At 40.1% G+C, this 21,727-nt stretch overlaps 1 protein-coding gene and 1 long non-coding RNA gene across 7 annotated transcripts in view; one reads left to right on the top strand and one right to left on the bottom strand.

The window, feature by feature from the left end:
- The window catches only part of LOC116707236 (uncharacterized), a 111,345-nt gene that overhangs the window by 87,486 nt on the left and 2,132 nt on the right, over positions 1–21,727 (top strand). The window lies entirely within an intron of this gene.
- The window catches only part of mtm1 (myotubularin 1), a 35,395-nt gene that overhangs the window by 12,374 nt on the left and 1,294 nt on the right, over positions 1–21,727 (bottom strand). For 3 of the 6 annotated variants that reach the window (XR_004336416.1, XM_032544441.1, XM_032544442.1), the window contains exons 2-9: positions 11,276–11,357; positions 9,063–9,135; positions 7,774–7,868; positions 7,525–7,530; positions 6,014–6,118; positions 4,479–4,580; positions 2,240–2,323; positions 1,537–1,686 (exon numbers count right to left, since the gene is read on the bottom strand). Coding sequence is in view for 5 of the 6 variants with exons in the window: in XM_032544441.1 (XP_032400332.1) it covers positions 1,537–1,686; positions 2,240–2,323; positions 4,479–4,580; positions 6,014–6,118; positions 7,525–7,530; positions 7,774–7,868; positions 9,063–9,135; positions 11,276–11,332 (672 nt within the window). In the remaining variant the exon portion in view is untranslated. The remainder of the gene's footprint in view (positions 1–1,536; positions 1,687–2,239; positions 2,324–4,478; positions 4,581–6,013; positions 6,119–7,524; positions 7,531–7,773; positions 7,869–9,062; positions 9,136–11,275; positions 11,358–21,727) is intronic. The other 3 variants (XM_032544443.1, XM_032544444.1, XM_032544445.1) reach the window with 2 other exon arrangements.

Here is a 21,727-nt window from a genome sequence, read left to right as displayed (position 1 = left end):
CATATTTGAGTTGCAAAACCAATTTAGCTTTGATATGAAAAAGATTCTACAAATGTACAAGGTTCCTTCTAACCTGCTGCATTATTAAGAGTATTCATGTTTACATGAAGAATTGACCTAGTTACATTCATGGCCTAATTTCACATGAACACAGCTCTACAGACTCTACAGCTGGAGTTTTGAGTGTGAATTCACTAATATATTTGATATTTAATTGATATTTGAAAATGGCCTCGCCAATTTTTTTCCCCTCACCAAAATGCAGCTTAACTTTGGAGTGTTTTTTAACCCCCTTCCAGACAAGCTAGCATTACGTAATTGGTACCAGTGGGTTTCTTAGGTCTTTGAGTTCCATACAATACTCGTCAAGCATCGATTCTGGATTTTATTGATTGATACTGGAACATTTAAATGAAAATCTCTTTGATTTAAACCTGGGGAAAACGTCCGTAAAGGTTCTCAGTCATTCCAGCCATAGCATCCAAGGAAGGTTCAGTTCAAAAGCAACTGGCCTTGGTTTTGTCTCTCAGACTTCTTCAGTTCTGACTGAACGGTAGGGAAACCCAACTGTTTTAACTCTGTGGGCCCGGTCAAGACAATTGGCACCGATTCAGCCGTTTTTTGTTTTTTTTTAAGTGGTGTTTGATCAAAGAGGTTGTATAGAAGTCACAAGGGACGAAAGTAACAATTATTTTCATTGTAAACTAATCCGTCATTTATATCCTCGATTAATTGATTAGTTTTTTGGTCCACAGAATGTCAAGATGACATCCTCAATTGTCTTGTTTTGTCCACACCTCAAAGTTTATTTCAGTTTACTGTCACAGAGAAGTGAAGAAACTATAAACTATTCACATTTAAGAAGCTAATTTCCTATTGAAAAAATGACTCAAACTGATAAATAGTTGCCAATGAATATAATAGTTGACATTTAATGGGTTAATCTTTTCAGCCCTAGAGGTAATGAAACAAAACACTTAACCTGAACTGAGGGCCCATGTCCCCTCAGGCTGAACAAACAATCAAATACTTTGTCAGTTAAGGTTAGTCCTTGGCTGGGGATAAGGAGAAGGGATTTGTTTGCAGGCTGAAAATAAGAACTCTCTTCAATGTATGCATGAGAACATAGACACACGGTTGACCAAAGTATTACTTTGATGAGTTTACCTTGGATGGTGAGTCTACAATGATTAGAAGAAATGAAAGCCGTTACAGGGCAGTTCAGTAATCAAACACTGTTTCCAAGGCAACAAACCAAACTGCCACCAAAAGTTTGACTTCTCAGTTTTATTTCTGCCCTATGCTGGCTGCCGTTTTAGCATTTGAATATTTCTGTGCTATAGTATACCATCCAATACATCCCATTTAAAGGATAATGCCGGTGTTGTTGTACAAAATCTACTATCCTACTAACAAGTACTGTCTTTGTATCCAAAGCCTGAATATCGTATTTGTCCGTCATGCCACATAGCTTTATGTAAATGCTAGTGTATGCATAACATGGTTCTGTTTTACAGAGATCAATCTTGTGCTCACCGGTATGCGTCCTCTGGACCTGAAGGCAGCCACTCTCCTCAGGTCATCCTCTTTACTTTTAAAGGGTACGGCCAACACAGTGGGGTAGGTGTCACACAGCTCATAGTTCTTATTGATGAATGTGATACGCCACTTGTTATTTGGTAAGCCCTGCAAAAGACAAGGATCACCATCTGTTAGTCACTCAAACACCAGAATGTTCTTCTTGTAGGATTATTTACTTTCTACGTTTTCCACTTCTAGTTGCGTTTTCACGCCTACACTACACAATGACGTACAGTGGTAGCAATGACAGAATTTAGTATTTTAAGTAATTCATTTTATTCATTAGTGCAATAACCTTGTATGTGTTAAGAGTGCCACCTTATGTTTCTTTATTTCATCTTTTATATTTCATTGGTATATATGATATATTTTATTATAGTATCATGCAACTAAGAGGCACGTCCCGCACGGAATTACATGACACCAACACAAAAGTAATTTCATCCACAGCTTCCTGTCCAATGTCCACACGCAATATGCTCTACTTTACACAAAATAAAGAAAAAACTAAAAACATATTACAGCAGTCACAACACAACCGTGTAACCCATAAATTGTCTAACTGGGACAAAACATTTGTATAAAACAAAACTACAAACACAAAAAAACTCCCAAAAAACTCCTAGTTTCCTGATGCAGCACTTCTCTACCTGCTTACCTGGCGTCTGAACTCCTCTACGGGTTTGTAGATGTCCCAGCCGTTCTCCGCGTACTTCTCCTGAGTCACGTATGCAAACAGTGGCTGGATGGAGTGGAGAGAGACACATTACAATAATATTACAGCAGCAGCACAGTGATCCTGAGAGAGACAAACAGTGACCTGAACTAACCACAAGTCATCTTTTTGTCAGATTCTGAAGAGAAGCTGGATCAAGAAGCAAGTTCCCTACTGTAATTGTGTTCTTTTCCCGTTCCACAACAGACAAACAGAAACAGAAGAAAATCGCAATACTTTTAGAATCGCAATAAATGAAAATCGCAACACAAATCAAATCACATCGGTACCTATGTATCCTGAAAGAATCAAAGTGGGACAAAAGCATATTATCACTGTCCTAACGAGTACTATTCATTTCATCCCAATGCTGTTTTATATAGAGCATTTCCATGAGAATGCTTTCCTGTTTCTTTGGAAAGCCCTTTGAGATGACTTACTGGGATTCAAGGCTCTAGTTAGCTACATAAAAAATTAACTTGAATTAGCCGCAGCCATGAGCTACGGTTAGCAGAAGGCAAAACTACCAGATGGTCTGCCACATTAATGTCTCCTCACTGGGATGGCAGCAGTAGGCAGCGCTGCGGCTTCGGCCTCTGGTCCCTGTAGCCGGCTGCTGCCATCCAGACGAGGAGATGCTGGAGGCTGGGTGAGAGGAAATGTAAACACAGCGAGCGAGCCTGTACTGCTTGGTTAACGGCCAAACTTAGCAGACCAGCTCTCCCAACAGTTTTCATAACAAATGTCCTCTCCCTGGATAATAAACTGGACTAAATATAACAATTTCGTTCCTCTTTGCACTATATACTTGGAGGACAATAAAGTCTCTAACCTAACAGTTTAGCTTTGAAGTAGCTGCGGCCCCGAGCCTTTGGCTACAGTAAACAGAACTTTCACCGAAGGCACGCAAATCTGCATTTGGAGTACAGCCAAGAGGAATGCTCACTCTCTGCAATGACCTGTGATTGGCCAAAGTCTCCGTTCACAGGTTTTTTGTTAAAGATTACTTTTTGTCCTTTATTAGACAGCTTGAGATGTGAAATGGGAGAGAGAAGAGAAATGACTCGAGGCAAACGGGCCACAGGTCGGAATTGCAGAAAGGACTGAGCCCTCGTACGTGGCTCGCACATTTTACCAGGTGAGGTATCCAGACGCCGAAGGTTAGATTTTTTTAAAGCCTGAAAACAGAAAAAAAAGAGCAGGTGCAGCAGTCTAGTTTTCTCTAAGACCGCTTTAGCTACAATATGCTAAAAGATTATTATGGAATTTGTGCCAAAAACTCAAAAAATAAAGTCCCTATCACAGCTTTAATTATTAATTGATCTGTTGATTTTTTTCATCCATCTTTCAGTCGTTACATAGCTGGAACTTGAAAAAAATACATGATAGCTTTTCTATTTAATGATTCATCACCTGAGTACAAATAAAACACTACAGAAGCATGCTTTATTTTTTTTTTACATATCAAAATATTTAGCTTCCAATTACCAATAGCAGAGCATAAAACATTTAAAGGTCTGTGATTGGGTGGCTCTTAATGACATGCTCTGTTCTTTTGCCCACAGGCTTGTGGCTTTGACTTAAAAAAAAAAATAGCCAGATAAAAGTGACCCAATTGTCAGTGACCTAACACCATCTATACAGGAAATGAACAGTGAATGTCTGATATAACTGTGCGAGATACAGTGTATGAGGCACAGGAGCTATAACCAGCCTGTGCCAGCATTATAATGTGGCTGTTGTCCAATATACCCAGGAGGTAGTTGGCAAAATAAATGTGAGGATTTTTCATCTTCTCCACTGGCCCATACCAAAGACAGTAGTCATGGTAAGACTAGCTCTCACACATATTTTAGCATGCACAAATAATAACCAAGCAGATGTAACTACAGTGTGGGCGGTAGCTGTGTGTCATGCCATAAGAGGGGGCTGCATTTCTACTTCAACAAATGGAGGATGCCTCTTAGCAGAAAAATGTCTGCCAATACTGGGTGGATTTAAAGGGATCTCTAAATACAGTACATAGTGTTACTTGTGCTTTTTCCAATTAATGTGGATCAACCATCTGAGAAAATAAGGCTACATCAGTATCATCTTTCAAATAATTTCTCTTGCTGACCCAGTTTCAAGAACAGCCTTCTCATAGTCAGTAGATGGCAGTAGAAGTTAAAAGCTGCCTTACCAGACCGTGCGAGAGGGGGAAGGCGTATTTGAAGAGGAGCTCGAAGATATCTCGTCTGCTGTGACCTTCCTGCTTCAAGGCAAACCTCAGGTTCCTCATGTCCTGAGGGACACAGACACACAGACACACACAGACACACACAGACGGGTGAGTGCTGTGAGCACTGACGCTGATTGGCATGATTTCTGGATGACTTTATAATCCGATGAAAACTCACTAATCTTAAAAAGAGCATTCCACAGATTCAGCATTGCACTGCCAGTTGTTAAAAATAACTCATTGCTAAAGTAGTCAGATATCCCCCCCCCCAGTAATGCCTGGCTGAGCAGCCGCTACTGCTAGCTGTCATTACTCAGAGGCACCCTGTGGAGTATTTGACCTCTTGTAGCACAAGGGATTGGTGTGCGCTCCATGTGCGTTGCCATGTTTTGTTGTACATGATGTTCAGTGATACACAAACAATGAGTTTTTGTGACCAACGCTGAATGTAAACTGAACTGAAACATTTGTTTTGAAAACTCCACAGGGCACTGGAGGCCTGTACCACGAAGCAAGATCAACATGCCTTGGATTTATTTCAGTTACCCGGCTTCACCTAACCTAACAACCACGGTCCGCATAAGATGTGTCACAACGACCCAGTGGTTCCCAATCCAACGTTGTAGAAGAGGCGGTGTTTGCTTAGTATGATCAATTGCAAACATCTACCAGAGCCGCGTAGTTCACATAAGAACTATAATTCTACATAATATGAAGAACACAGACACGATTTTACAGGCAAAACGCAATACAGTCGCTGCTTCCTAAAACAGGAAGGAAAGATGGCAAAAAAAGCCGACGCTGTAAACGCGTAAATCACAACGCTTATCAATATCACTTCTCCATCAGTCAGGCACCAGATCTGACCAGAATTACACTTTTGCTTTCCATAAATTGTCGTTGCTTTAGACTGTTATTTTAGTTTCAACCCTGGCAGTGGGAAGCGATCGGGAGAGCAAATACATTTTTTATTTTTTTTTTAAAATCAAACTGATATGTCTTTATTGGCAACACACAGCTCAAGATGCCAACAAATAATTCCCTCCGCTGAAAATGTATATCTTTCATAAAGATACCAGTCAGGGCATGTTAATGGGGTTGTCAATCTCTAAATGTTTTAACTTTATGAGCGCACCTCTCTCTCCCCACACACGAGCTCCACCGGATCTTCTAAGAACCGTGAAGCCGTTATCAATTGAGTATTGATTGGTCAGTAGGCGGCGCTTTTACACCGTTGATCTCCAATCTCCAACATAACCTGCTCCCGACCAGGTTAGGTGTTTGTTCGGCATAAGTTACCACGGCAATTTAACCCAGGTAACAAGTGATCCACCGTCGTAACACACAAAACCCCGGGGTTGAACCTGAAGTTACGTCATTAGCGCCAAATCTTGCTCCGTAGTACAGGCCTCTGGTGTGTGCGCACACAGACACACAGACACACAGACACACACACACAGACACACACACACAGACACACACACACAGACACACACCTTGCAGGTGATATCCAAGCCATAGGAGTTTTCTCCTCTGCTCGACGCCCCGCCCATCTTCTCCACCCGGCTGATGGCACCCAGAGGAACATCCAGCGTCACATCCTACAGCCAAGCAGAGAGTCAGCAGGTTGTTACCCTAGCTTACACACAAAATGCAAATATGACACACGCAAACAAGCACACATGCCAACAACTAAATCAACCAATAAAGTACTCCCTACTATCAGAATAAAATACTACTATAATATTCAAAAGAAATGCTCTTCCTGTCCCTCTGCATATGTTTAAAGGAGACAACATATACAACTTCTACATCACGACACGTGACCTTAGATAGACCCAGAGACATGAGATCCACAGCTTTTTCATCCGAGTGCCACAAGGTTTAACTCATAACCAATTTCATTGCTATGCAGCAGGCTGAATGGCGTCGTCGATCGATGTTTGAAGAGACAATCAATTGATTTTTTCCCCCTGCAGACATTAAGGAACTTAATTGTTCCAAAAAATGAAATCTTCTCCCTACTGAGCATTTAAATGAGATGTCTGTGGTGCAGTGGCATGTCTGCACGTGATTTATCATTGTTAATCTGCACAAGTGACTCTGCTCCTGAATTTAAAGCAACTAGTTTGCGATCTCGCTTCCAATTCAACTGCGCTGGGAATCTAAAACCCTGCATCTGTGTGTGTGTGTGTGTGTGTGTGTGTGTGTGTGTGTGTGAAATTCCCTTGTGAATGTATTCACCTAGAATTCTTGAAAACTAAATAAAATGTTATTTTAAGGATGTATTTCATTTGTTCCTGACTTTGTCTTCACACATACACAGCTAAAACTAGTTTTTAATGTATATAGGTAGAGAGAGAGATAGACAGGCTGAGAAAAGAAGGGAGGCAGAGCTTTGTAGTGGTTTTCTGCTCACTGTTTTGGTTCAGTCTCACCGCTCTTATCAGCCTTTTTCCAAGAGCAGCAGGCAGCTGGTTTCAGAGAAAAGGCTCTGATGAAGCCACCGTGCACTACTGGACCTGCTCAGTAGCAAACAGCAGGCAGACACAGTTAGAGGCTAGCTGGTGAACATAGCGGAACATTTAGCAGCTAAATAGACAGATGTTTGTACTCGTACCACGCTGGTAGCACATCGTAGTCAGCTGGATCAATATTTAAATATCAAATCAATAAATTAGGTCTCTACTGGATTGCGGTGTTGCAAAACGGCATGCAATTAATGACGAATGCTGCGTGACATTGTAGGATTCTCAGGCAAGCACTAAAGCGTCTTTTTGCTCAAATTTCTGAGAGAATGTCTGGATGTTGATTGATGGACATATAAAATGATGTATTGGGAAGTGCAAGTCACACTAAATGATTTCAAAACGTGTTTCACATTTCACAGCGTTTTGACTTTGAGCTATAACTCGGAGGTGTGTGATTCTTGCGCCGTATCTTTGCCTCGCGCCTCCCCTCCAACTCTCCCACGCCCCTGTGGGGAGGCTTGTTGGCTTTGTCAGACCACATCCTGTACTTTCCCGAAGGTTAAAATGCCTTCCGGAACGATGGGTTCAGTTACTGAGGAGAACAGTGAGCACTGCATCCCTCAGCTCCCCCTGTAATGTTAATCATGTCCGAATGGGGCTTAGGTCTGTAATAACAGACCAAAACAGTAATGCACCACAAGCAGCTCATAGAGAGATGGGTTATTTAACCTCACTGCTGGTAGACCAGTTAATGGCCCCACACCCACACCCACAATGAGACTTACAGCATCTGAGCTCTTGAAGTATAGTCTGTAGTTGGTGATCAACACTTTGCCTTTCACAGCTCCATTGAATGGGCAGATGTACATGGTTTCTTTATCTGAAAACAGATGAATAGGAACACAGTTTATGGATTTGCTTCACACACCTTCTGTAACATCAGACATGAGATGAGAGGTTATATTTTTTCCCCATTGGTACTCTGGTTCAAACACCATGATATGTTGGTGAGCAGTGAGTACTGTAATGGAAGAAACAAGGACACAGGCAGAGAAGAGGAAGCAGAAAAAAAGAAAAGAAGAGAGCCGTGCAGCAAAGGTAGGCTATAAATACCATCTACTCCGAGTGTTTAATGAGACTCGCTCAGTAACTGGCATCTAAATCACATGTCAAATCACTGTTGGGGTCAGAATCAGAGAATATTGACTGGCTGAGTCATAAATAACTGATGAATAACTGATGACAGCATATCTGGCGTGTCAAACTGTACTCAGTAGAGCACTTTTCTGCGCCTTGGACGGAGTGAGCAAACCACACTGTCCACAGAAAGATCATCAGAGACGACCGCACCATACATTTTTCCATTATAATAAAAACATTTTGCAGCCAAATGTCTCAAATGAATCAGCATTTAATGATGTCCTACAGTCGTTTTGGCCACTATTCTGATCCGTAACAACAGCATTGTACTCACTTCATTAGTCTGATCTAGGAACATGGTGACAATCGCTGCAAATAAGTCCAATTAGGTCATTTGTTTTCTTGCGGATAGTTGGTTGAAAATAAAAAATTGATATCACTCTCATGTTAAGTGTTAATACAGAGTTGGAGACAGGCTGTGGGTAGCCTAGTTTAGGATAAAGACCGAAAGCAGGAGGCAACAGCTAGCATCGCGCTCTCCAAAGTGAAAAAATACACCCACCACTAGGCCTGTAATGATTTTTTTTTTTTTTACATAATCACCATTTCTTTAAGCGCAATTAATTGCCAACATTAGCTAAGGTTCTAAGTGTTATGACAGTATTAACAATACAATTTTTTATGGTAACGAAGAGACATGCTTTATTTCATAGGCAGTGTACTTGTGTTACTACATTATCTGGGTCACATTACCGTAATATAACCAAAAGATGTATCCTGGGATTCATTCAAAACTTTGGGGGACACAAATAAAGTTGACCTTCTAGACCCTCAGACGGATTCAGACGCCAGATCCTGATGTACAGGAGCACTGTTCTCCCAGCTACACAAGCAGCTCCCCTGACAGACGAGTGGGACTGACTGAGCTACTCACCGATAATTCTTTCCTCCCCTGGCAGCAGAGACACATCCGCTAACAACTCCATCTTCAGGGACTCTCTGGAGGTCTACAAACAAAACACACCAAACAAGACATGAAAAACAAATCTATTGGACTTCTTTTAAATCACTTCTTAAAAACACACTTCAATAGACTTGCGTTTATGTGATGCCGTCTTTTTATCATTTTTTTCATTGTCAATTTTGTTCTTTTTTTTTCTGTCCTTTAGAGCTGCCCTATCCTTCCTTTTTCACTATTACAATGTTGCGTATTTATGGGTATGTGTATTGATTTTTGCATTATAAATTATTTAAAAAGGACTGGTAAAGGCTATATAAAATAGTGTCAATTTCATCCATAATTTAGTGCTTGTTGATTTTTCAGTGAAATAACCACAAAAGGGGAAACGGGAGAGAAAGAGTGAGTTTGCTTTTGCCAGTTTTAGTGTGGCCAGTGAGATGAGACATCATAAACACAGCACCTTTCCTTTTTAAGATGTTGAACTGACAAGCTGGGACACGGGGGATTTGAAGAGCTTAGCAACTAAATTCCACACTGCTGCCATTTATCCTTATTTGGAATTTTAGTTTATGAAGCATTTTTTTCTTTTCCTTTCAGAGCCATACTATTGGCATTTTGATGAGTCTATTATTATTCTGTACAGTTCCATTCAGTGCACACACGGCGTTCAATAGAGTCTTTATTCGTTCCATTTTAATTAACGAGGACCACAAAGTAAAAACGTTTTTAGATTTATTGTATTTTTTATCAATGACAGTTTATCATCAACTTCAAGGTGTGTGTGTGTGTGTGTGTGTGTGTGTGTGAAGGATACAATTTAAAATTCTTTTTTTTAAAGATTTTTTTGGGGCATTTTAGGCCTTTATTTCCCACAGGACAGCTTAGATTTGAAAGGGGAGCGAGAGGGGGAATGACATGCAGCAAAGGGCCGCTGGTTGGAGTTGAACCTGGGGCCGCTGCATCAAGGACTAAGCCTCGTTCTATGGTCGCTCGCTCTATCAGGTGAGCTACCCAGGCGCCCAGCCAGAAAACCACCTTGTTGCAAACAGTGAGTTGGAAACTTTTCCATCCAGCTGGTTAATGAAAATTGGGGAAACCCTCTGACTGACCACTTTATCTACACAAACGTAACATAAATAAAATAATTCTTTTAATGGCTGAGTCCATTTTTGGAAGTTTCAAAGTGGGACTAATCTATTGCAGTCATTTTCTTTATGTGACACAAACCTGTGTCACATACTGTACATTTGGTTTGAGACATCGTGGATGACATATGTCCAAATTGAAAAGCTCTGCATTTTTCTGCAATGCGGACCCTCAGGATCTGATCCCTCACTGGCTTCTAAATTCTGTAGCTCCATTAAACACGGTCTCGGTTCACTTCGCAAGTAAAGGAACACCAAAGTAACAGACAGCAACAAAACAACTGAACAGCGTTAAAGCAGTAATAGTAAACAATAAAAAACCAGCAACATAAGAGAATAAGTGGAAAAACGTTGGTTGCTGAAGGACGCAGAAAGGTTGGCTGTGGTATAATGAGTAGAGGTGGGTTTTAAATCTGGATTTAAAAAAAGTCAACTGTGCAAGCTTCTTTAACATGTAGTGCCAGTGCAACTACAAACTGCCAGTGCAACCTGCACGTAGGCAGTGGTTGGAGTGATTTTACAAGAAAACGTCCTCAAACATCACACATGTATGTTTCAACATTAACCAGATGGTGTGTACCGATACATCAATCTGGATCGATTCAATCCTCAACAATCCTATAATAGAGATATAAAGTAAAAATTTAACGCATATTGTCATCTTTGAGATGTGCCTTTATTTTGAAATTCCCACTTTATATTTATTTCTTTTCATTAAAAAAGGGTAGTTTTTTTAATTGAAATGTCTGGAAGAGTTTTGTTATGAAGTTGTAAATATATATAAATGTAACTGATTATGTCAAATGGGCCTATGTATCTTCTCTTCTCGGTCGCAGGCCCCTGAAACGAATCAAAATCGTAGCGTTGCAGACTTTGTGATATCAGTAAATAATGTTTTGTGGTCCAAAGACTTGATATGATATTGTAACGTGATAAAACGTGTGATTTACACTCCTACCACCTAGCTGGCGCAGGTGCACTGCCCCACTGCAGATGCAGCAGACAGACACACAGCAAAAAGACACACATGAGTCCACTCACACTGGAGATGTGTGTGTCCAGGGCGTTGGAGTTGTAGACTGAGACTGGTGAGGCCATCGCTCAGGGAGGGAGCTTCCACAGGCTGGGGAAGAGAGACATGGACTGTTAGTGGTGTCAAAGCAGGGCTCTCATTTTTCTGGCAGTATAATACCAGACTATAGCTGTGTTCCGTTCCACAGTGTACACAAACAGTGCTCCTTGTTTAGGGAATGTCAGGTAAAGGGAACTTTTCTCAACAAAATTCCTACTTTTGGAACATCCTAGATATCACTATCTCGGATTTATGGGTTATCTCATTTTGTGAAATAAGTTTGAAAAACAAGGATGTTTTGTTATTGCATTTTTTTTGCTTGTTAAACTTTGTACATTCAACTTGAGAAACATTTCAAAATGTCAGTATTTTAGTGCATTTTCTTGATGATTGAGCAAGTAGACTTTTTAATCAAATTCTGCAACCCTAATTGAAATGTATTTAACTTGTGAATAAATGTGATTAATTTACAAGATGTACAGTGTAATTTCAGAGAGGTGCAAAACTTCCCGATAAAGTTCCTTTGGCCTTTGGAATTAAAATAGCCCACCACCATCACGTACTCTTCACCATACCTAGAGATCGGCATGGGGTACTTTCCATAAGATAATCTCTCAATGCAAATCAAACCAGCTATTAGGATGCATAATAACCTGGATCCATGAAATAACTGGCCTTTAAAAATAAAAATATGGGAATTTAACATAGGGGTGTGTATACTTATGCCCCCTGTATTTTAAGGCTAACATTTATTTATTTACGATACATTATTTATTCACAAAGAAAACTGGTGTCATTAAAGGTTGGATTTTATCTCATTTTTTTTAAATTAAGGCATTAAAATCAATTTCTAAAATAAAAAATTGTATTCCTCTTTTTAGTCAATATTAGCATGGGTGTATTCACTTATACTAAGCATTGTATTACGTAGGATTATACATTTCCTGTCGGCCCAAGTGACGTTATGGGGTGACATGGAGAGAAGAGGAAATTCCACTCACAAATTAATAAATTATACTCATGGTTAAGTTACTCATTTGTGCTCTCAAGTAAATTGTTTGTACACACATTTGTGTGAAAAAAACTTAACATTTTAATAACTTTAAGGGAAGTCAGGCATAAGGCATCACTGTTGAACAGTCAAAATCTGAGGTATGCAAAAGCGCATTTAACTGCAGCTGATTTTGATTTTGTGTACAGTGGGCTTCCAAGGCCATCAAACCAGCAAACATTGGGCCAAGCTGACTCAGTTTGAAAACGGTTTGAGCACCAATGAGCCCACTTATGCCATTACTAGCATATGTGTCATCAATAATTAACTAACTAGCCCTTTTGGATATTAAATTACAGCTTCCAAATGTACACACAAGAGTTGGTAAAGGTAAGGGGAGTAGCAGGTGTTGAGTGTACTGGGGGACGGTAACGCTGGAGCTCAGCTGTCACTCAATGGTCACTCAACTGTAGTCATAGTAACACCTCTAAAAACTGTATCATGGTACCATAACTACCATTGTAGGGCACTACCCAGAATTATTCAGGAAAACCTGATGGGAACCAGAGACCTGTGTCATAAAGTGAGAGAAGCAGATTAGCATGCTAACTTTAGGTTTAATTTCTTGTACATTGAGGCAGGCTCACATGTAAAAGGGGCTAATCATGTGCTAAGCTATGCTATATGGCTAACCCACTCCAGGGGCCAGATGCATTAAAAAAAAAAAAAAAAACTAAATTTCATATCTCAACAGCAGTCAGATCACTAGAAGCACCGCACACAGTGACCTTCTAATTCCATCCAGGAAAAGCACATTTGGCCAATTATCATTTTCTGTTACAGCATTACAAGACTGGAATTCACTGTCCACTACTAGCAATGATATGCATACATACATACTCCACCTTTACAACACAACTTAAAACATGGCTGTTCAATATCTCTGACTGCACACATCGTTTGTGTCTGTGATGTGTGTTTGATGTGACAGTCATTGTTGCCTTCGCTCCATCTCTACTGCCTGCCTCGGTTAGGTCTTGAATGTGCTTTCAATGTGGCCCCTGAGACTCTTCTCCTTTATCTCGTCTCCTTCGTAATGTCTTTACTGCATGGACTGTTTTAATGCCATTGCCATTACCTGTGCTTGTTTGTTTGTGTGCCACTTCTTTGTTTGTTTTAACCCTTTTTGCTTAGGCCTGCTATTACAGATGTAATGTAACCCATTTTAATACGTTAACTATTGTATTTTAGGATGCCTATTGTCAGCTGGCTGGGGACTACAGCTGGAAATTAGCTATTGAGGCTAAAGCTTCTCCTTGTGCTGTACAGTTAATTAAAGAGGACTATCTACGACATAAACTAAAGTCAGACATATTCCTACGCATTCAGATTTATAAAAGCTGAACGTAGCGTAGTCCCATTCCCACAGTTTGCCATGAAGTGATGTAGAACAACTGCCCTTGAACATCTGTGGCCAAAACATGTAGTGAGCATAAAACTTTGTGTTCTCTGGTGGACACACTGTAATGGCGACACTGTTTTCTTAAAGACCGCAAACCAGCATGCGGACCAACAAATACGCTGATACAGATATGATAATAAGCTAATACTAGTCTGATACACTGGTCAAGCTTTAATTCACAACAGATTGACTAGTCATACAGAGCACAGATCACAATGTACAAAGCAATGGACCAACTTTGCTTTTCATATTATCACAGATAGAATCAAGCAAGGCTGGAATCAGCAGAAGACTCACAATACAATATCATCACAATACATTATTGCAATTTTAAACATATTGCAATGTTCTGCAATATATTGCAATTTGTTAGCTTTTTTCCAACTTCAATATCTTTTCCACTATGCTGTATCGATTTTTTCAGAGTTTGCCACACTGCTTATATTGAGGTACTCCAGCAATTTAGCTGATTTCATTAAGTTGGGGGTCCTACAAGAGTCAGATGTAAGAAAAAGAAAGACACAAAAAAGCAGCACAAGCCGGGATATTCTAAGTATTACATGGTTTTTAAAGGGTCAAGGGGCTTAAGCCGTCTGCCCAGTGCTATGCCAAGCCATGATGACGTGTTTAGCCATTTATTGGGCAGCGCTGCTGTGGTCCTGCTTGAGCAGACCCTGGCCAACACGTGCTGGTCTCCTCCCCTTAGCCGGATCCTCAGCGGCTTAACTCTGTGCTGGACTTGCCAAGTTAGCAGAGCTTTTTTTGTCTTCCAATAAAAAAAAAAACAGGGCCAACCAACCAGATATGGACATATTCTGTGCCATTTGGACAGTAGATCAGCTCTAAATAGTGCAGGGAAGACTTTCCACAGTGATCTGAAGAGCTGCACACTCTTACTGTGTTTTTTTTGACTAGCGCACCTCAACCTTGCTGTGTCGTGCAGTGGCAAAAAACACTTGCACTTAAAGCTGTAACGATTCCATATGTTGCTGTACAATTATTTGTCACAGTCTTTTCATCAAATGGAAACATATTTATTCATTCGTTACTTTTTCAAACAGAAACAAGTCTTGAATGAACCCAAGGATACATATTTGGGTTATATCACTGTAATGTGACCCAGATATGATGTAATAACACAAATACAAATAGAATATGAAGTAAACCACACCTCTTTATTATCAAAAAACATTGTATTTTTCCTTAAATTAACATCAAATTGACTATTGCCATCAAACAGTTATACCCTTAGGACATTTTATCAGACTGAAAGATGATAAAGATACAGATGAAGTGTAGCCATGATGTGCTTTGTCAATTAAGTCTGGTTGGTTTGTCAAACGTTCTGGTTTAGCAGATAAAACACCTGATTGCCCAGAGCCCAAAATTATATGTACCTTAACCTTAATACTATGATCGATACAGACAGTAACATGTTATTAAAAATCAACACTGTCTCCTCCTTATTCCTGTTAAATTATAGAAGACTAAGGCTATCTAAAGTTATTTTTTGGTGTTTTAATCAATTTTTTGGAGATTGTAAACACACTGTTTTGTAGGTTACTATACATGTTCATTAAGATCTCATCTGAAGATTTCTGTCATTTAAACAACTGAGCTGTATTTTAAAACTTTTACAGCTAACGTAATTAAATCTCGAGGTTTATTCGGGCTCAGTAAATGGATTCAGGCACAAAGCGGGAGAACTGAAGGCTAAATTAGCTACGATTAGCTTCTTGTGTGTCCTCCCTCTTCACCTGAGTACCAGGTCCTGTTTACGTCCAGGGGCCCTGGTAATCCAAAGACGAGATCGAGCAGAAGGGGTTACAGAGCTGGCGCTCAGGTCAAGATGAGGCGATCTTCCTGGACGAGGGAGCTCTGGTCTTACGGAGGAGAACGGTCCCGGTGGTTGCGGGCGTTTCCTTCCAGGATGCAGGTGAATTACTCCCCAGCTGCAGTGCCCGTGGATGTTTCTGCCTGTTGGATGGGTATCTCTGTCCCAGCGATGTGTTGATGGGAACAAGGACTTTCCGCTACCGATGGTTGCTGTGCTGCCTGACCACCGGCTGACCGCTCGCTCCAGCTTGAGATTGCGTGGCCACGTCAGCTGTTTGCGTTCAGTTTTGTCACAATCAGCTGTTCATCACTGCAGTTTGCCCTGCTCAATGCTCGTTCCATTTCTAACAAAACGTTTATTCTTATCATGCTTTTTAACAGTGAAAATATGGATTTTATGTTCCTTACAGAAACGTTGCAACGGGATAATAAGTTTGTTCACTTAAATGAGCTCTGTCCTGTAGGCTACCGGGACGCCACGAATGGCACGCGGCGGTGGTGGTGGGCTTGCTGTTGTGCATCGTGACAGATTCCTATGTAGGGCCATAAACTCTGAACGTTTTTCTTCTTTTGAATCACAGATGCTCAAAGTAGGTTCTTTTAACACTTTTTACAGTGTGTTAATTTACCATCCTCATGGCCCAGCAGGCGTCATCATTTGACACCATTAATGCATTAGTGTCTCCTTTGGCCCTCAGGCTACTGTGTCATCTAAAGCTCATTGAAATGAATTCCTCCACGTCTTTGTAAATAAGATCAGAGATCTCACCATCACTTTCTCAGAATTCGGCCTGTGACTTGTCTCCCGCTCATTCTTGGTCCACTTTCAAACCTATGATATTACTTGATATCACCTCTCTGCTACATACTTTGAAACCCTCACCTTGTCCTATGGATGTTGTCCATACTGTGCCATTTGTCAAAGCTTTTGACTCCATTGGCCCCTGTATTGTTGAGATGCTTAATACTTCACTTTTAACTGGTGTCGTTCCTAGTTTTTTTTTTAATTTTCTTTTTTTCTTTTTTTTTTTAAACATGTCGTTAAGCCTATACTTAAAAAACCTGCTTGGATCCACTACAACCTAAGAACTACAGACCAATATCTAAACTTTATAAAGTTATAGCAGAGCAACTCACTCTTTTCCTAGAGAGTTGTTTGACAAAGTCTAGTCTGGTTTCCGTAAAAAGCATTCTACGTAAACTGCACTACTTAAGTTTTCTAGTGATGTGTCAGCTGACTCTAATGACTATACAGTTTTGGTCCTATTGGACCTTTCCTCTGCGTTTGACACAACTGATCATAACATTATGATAAATAGACTTGATCTGGTTGGGATGTCTGGATCAGTTTTAAAATGGTTTCAAACCTTTCTGATAGACGTTTCAGTGTTTATGTGAATCACATAATGTCTAAAACTGGAGAGTTGATATGTGGGGTACCTCAGGGTTTTGTCTCGGGACCTAGTCTGTTCTTCTTCTACATATTTCCTCTAACACAGATAATTGGTTAATTGAATCATCCATCTTACTTTCTGTATGCGGATGATATCCAATTGTACTGCTCGTTTAAGGATCCTGAGCTCTGTAAACTGTCTTCTTTAATCAACTGTGTGACTAGTATCAAACAGTGGTTATGTGAAAACTTTTTGTTTATGAACTCAGATAAAACAGAAACACTAATTATCGCTCGTAAAGTCAAATCCCTCACATAAGGCAGCACATTAACAAAAGAGCACACATCACGCCTGTTTTAGCAGCACTTCACTGGTTACCAGTCCAGTATAGAATTCAATAAACAATCCTGGTCCTTACTTTTAGAGCTGCACGGTCAAGTTCCTCCAAACAAAAAGGGGGAGGGGCTGGAAGCCACCTGTCTGTGTGCACTTTATAAAATCCACTGTTAACTGGGAAAAATGTAATTTAGATGTAATCTACCTGGACGGTTCTCAATCTACTTGGTAAAGCCTATGTATGGGAAATGGTAATATAATATCAAATATTATTTTAGTAATAATATACTTGCACTGTATAAGCACGGCTTGACTGTCCCTGGTTGTTCATGGCTGTGCCCGGAGCGTCAATCTCCCCTACTATGGATTGGAAAAACCCCATTAGTCCCCATTATGGATCAAGTTCCAAAAACACTGGATCCAACGTTTCCATTAATGCAACTCAATGTCATATTTTCATTAGACACTTGCAACCCTGCTTTTTCCTTTTATAAATGTAAAATCTTAAGCCCCATAGAAGAAAAACCTAACACCCAGAACCACAGAAGACATTTAACAACTTTCATAGGCTGATCTGTAAGGTGGGGTGTACAGTCAGTCATACTATGCCAACCCATCCTGTCAGAAACAGCCTTTATTCAATTGAGAGAAATTATTTCAGTCTGATGAACAGAATAGAAAGAATGCAATACTCCAATACTTGTGTTTTATCAAAATAAAAGTTTAAAGATTTAAAAACAGTTTGAAAACATTTTTTTTTTTTTTTTTATTCAATTCAAATGCAATGCAAGTTTATTTCAGGACTGCTTAGAGATCCAGTGATACCTGCCAGTCCTGTCAACCTGTCATGTCTGATCATGAGAGCTTTAGGAGGGAGGGAGGGAGGGAAGGAAACTGAGAATCTGCTTTTGTTGTTGACTCAGAGAGAGGGAGTGATATGGAGTACGCTCAAAGAGAAAGTAAGGAAGGGAGTGAAACTGTAACATAAAAGTACTCAATGCAGAAATATCCTTATACATTAGATACTGGAAACCATCAAACAGTTCTGTCAAAAAGAAAGTATATTGTATATTGTTGGGTAGCGCAATTTATAATAAAACATTGTATTTTATAAACAATGTATTGTGTGTGCAAAGTAACTAGTAACTAAAGGAGTCAGATGAATGTAGTAGAGTAAAAAGTACAACATTTCTTTTTGAAATGTAGTGGAGTAAAAGTAGAAAGTAACATCAGAAAATAGGACTCAAGTGCTTCAAATTTGTAAGCACAGTACTTTATACTTTTTACGTTTATATCCAGTCTATTCTTTAACAGTTTTTTTTTTTGCTGACAGAGCGGTTTGTGGTTGGTGACAGTAAAAGGTTTCACTAATAAAGGGTGGATATTGAACTGTAGTGGACAGCAGAAATTATGCTTGTTTAAACATCAACAATCTGGTCTTGCGTTACTGTAAGAGCAGATGCATGCATCAATACTCACAATGAATGAGTACACGAAACTTGAAAAATGAACGTTTCCTCATTCTGTGAAAGTGTGTGGCAGCAGGGTGCAGTTTGAAGAGTTAAAAACCTATGCAAACAAAATTATAGTCGAGTTAAACGGAGGTTTCATGGGAAATGAGACTGACCACCGTATAGCTTCCTATATATTAGGTTATTTCAGGGCTTCGTATTGAACCTCAATATCATTAAGTGCCAAAAGTAAAAATTATATTCTGGTATTCCGTCAAAATAATTCTAAGGCGTGCTAAAAGGTGGACACATGAATTCATTCATTTCAGTTGGATTTTAGTGTCTGGGCAGTAGGGCTGTCCCAAATACTATTTTTTTGTGCTTCAAAGCCTCAGTACTAAATCAATAGCAACTATTCAAACCAATCACAACTGAAAATCTTAGCCTGGTCCTACCAGACTCTGGTACATTTTATTTGTACAGAGAGTCTGGCCACTTTCCATTGACAAGTGTTAACTTTCTTGAAGGCGGGTACTCCGTTGAAGTTTAAAACTATTGGATCTGCTCAGAGCCACTCTGGATCTGCCATAACCAATCGCTAACGTTTGGTCACAACGTCGCCTTAGCATTACAAGCGTTTGCCTTAGCCAACTCCTTCATCACTGACTGAGCGAGCGAGCAAGCGAGAAAATCTAACTTTTCCCAAACCCCGAAGGGGAGGAGGGCCACAACATCATGACCACCAACAAAATTCAACAAAGACTGCTCTTGCTCGGGCTTTAACTTTTGGATATTCGCAGCGTTGCCACAACGGACCGAATGGCTTCGCTCGCATCTTTCTCCTCCGCCAATATGGAACTACAACTCAAACTAGCGCACAACCTCAACGTCGGGTCGGGAGAGGTGGTTTGTTGTTCTGATAGACCGGCCCACACTGCTAAAAAAAAAAAATCCTAAAAAGGAAACACTGATTTCTGAATAGTCAAATATTCAGGTCCAACCCTACTGGGCAGTCTAACCCCTAATTCCACCTGGCGTGTCTGCGCTGCGTTCCAGAGGCACGGCGACCCCCACGAGCAATCCCTCCCATTCAAGTCAATGCTTGATCTTCCACCACCCGCACCACAGCGCGTCCCAGAAGTGATTGTGAAGCACCTCTCTCCCCGCGCCGCTAAAGATATGCGCAAAACGCAGGCTGTTCGGACAGCCGAGCAGGAAGTGAAACAGCGAGGGTATTCAATCAATTTACCAAAAGACACCCCCCAATATCGTTTGTCTCCTCTACAACACCAGGGACAACAAGAGATTCATCTTGGAGGTGGAAAAACATAATATGACATCACAGGTCTTTTTATCAGGACAACACCAGAAACGGAGCTTGGAGTGGAAGTAGATACTATCTTAATAAACACGGGATTGTTCTGTAAAGTACTTGTTGAGACGTTATAATCTGCAAGTCAGGCAGGCAAGACGCTCTTCTGAGACGCTCCCAGTGTGGTATGGCGCGTGGCGGTCGACGGACCAAAATCAGAACCAGAATGGGGAATCAGTCTTTTTTTTAAATAAATTTTACTCTTTTGTGATTTGAATAATAGTTTGGCTAATTTTAGACTGTATGTAATTATGTTAATTAAATATGTAAATTGAAATTAAATTAGTGTCAGCTAAAGACAAAACGATAATGAGAGAGACATAAATTGACGAATTAGATCATTACTGTTTCTCTGGCTTTTGTAGTAGTCAACATTGGTGGTTATTGGAAGAAAAATAACAAAGGGGCAACAGAATGTCTCAACAAACCACGAGCACTAATAGACCAGTGTACAGACAATCGAAGTTTGTTTTTAATATCATGTTAGTGTTGATCGAAGTTTAAGTTTAACTGCATTGTTGTAGAGATGAGTGCAGAATCAGTCTTTCTCGAGATGTTAGCTAAAAAGGTATATTTTATATGTTTATGTTGTCCCATCTATGGGCTGCTCCTTTCGGGCTGAACCCAGACAGTGAACAGTACTTCACTGAACAGGTGAGTGTATCCAGTTTCTGAATCAACAGCTGCTCTGTGGAGAGCACAGGAAGCTGCAATAATACACGTCTGGCTAACATCTATTGGGGTTGCAAAATTCAGAGAATATTCAAGGTGGAAACTTTCCATGGGATTAAAATAACGAGAAATGGAAAATGGAAAGAGCGTTATTTACTCAGGCTGCATTTAGCATGTCATATGCATGCTTAAATTTGTAAACCCTTCCAATAGAACTGAAAAACCTCTCTCCCAAAAATGACTTTCCTCTCTGGCCTTTACGTGCTCTCCCTGGCTTGCCTCTATGCCTCATCTTTACCATCCAAGCTTGTTAAAAGGGTAAGTACCGTTTTTTTTTTCCAACCTGGACTGATATTTTCTGGACTGATAGGAACAACAATCTTTGAAAATGGCCCAGTATTAAGAGTGACCGCTGTAACCGGCAGTCACAAACCGGACTGCAATGTAACCCTATGGGGCAAACGTTCCGCGTCAGTTTAGTCCACCAAAAGCGCTTTTATTTGCCACCGAAAGGCTCAGTATATTTGGTGACGTTGCTTTACTTGCATGATACTTTTAGGTTGGGTCCTAACTAAACAGAATATCATGTAATAACTGGATTTTTACTCAGGAAAGTGATTAATACGACAGTGAACGGTGTCTTTTCTCCTAAAACAGAAGAGAAGAACATCGTAGCCACAGTAACTAAACATCAAAGATTGCAACTGATGCAGAGCCAAAAATCTTGCAATCAAAAATACATGAAAAAATGAAAAATGTATTTAGTTGACTAAATTTAACAAAAAACTAAAAATTGTCAAAAGACTTGGAGAGAAAATCATGTGCCAAAATGAACACTTAACATATACAATAGATCCATACTGATCCGTGGCAAAATAAAATGTGTCAATCGTTGACGTTTTTTTGG

Source organism: Etheostoma spectabile, chromosome 19, assembly GCF_008692095.1.
Source record: "Etheostoma spectabile isolate EspeVRDwgs_2016 chromosome 19, UIUC_Espe_1.0, whole genome shotgun sequence".
NCBI lineage: Eukaryota > Metazoa > Chordata > Actinopteri > Perciformes > Percidae > Etheostoma > Etheostoma spectabile.
Note: the sequence above shows the minus strand (reverse complement) of the source record. Positions and strands in the feature narration are given on the sequence as shown.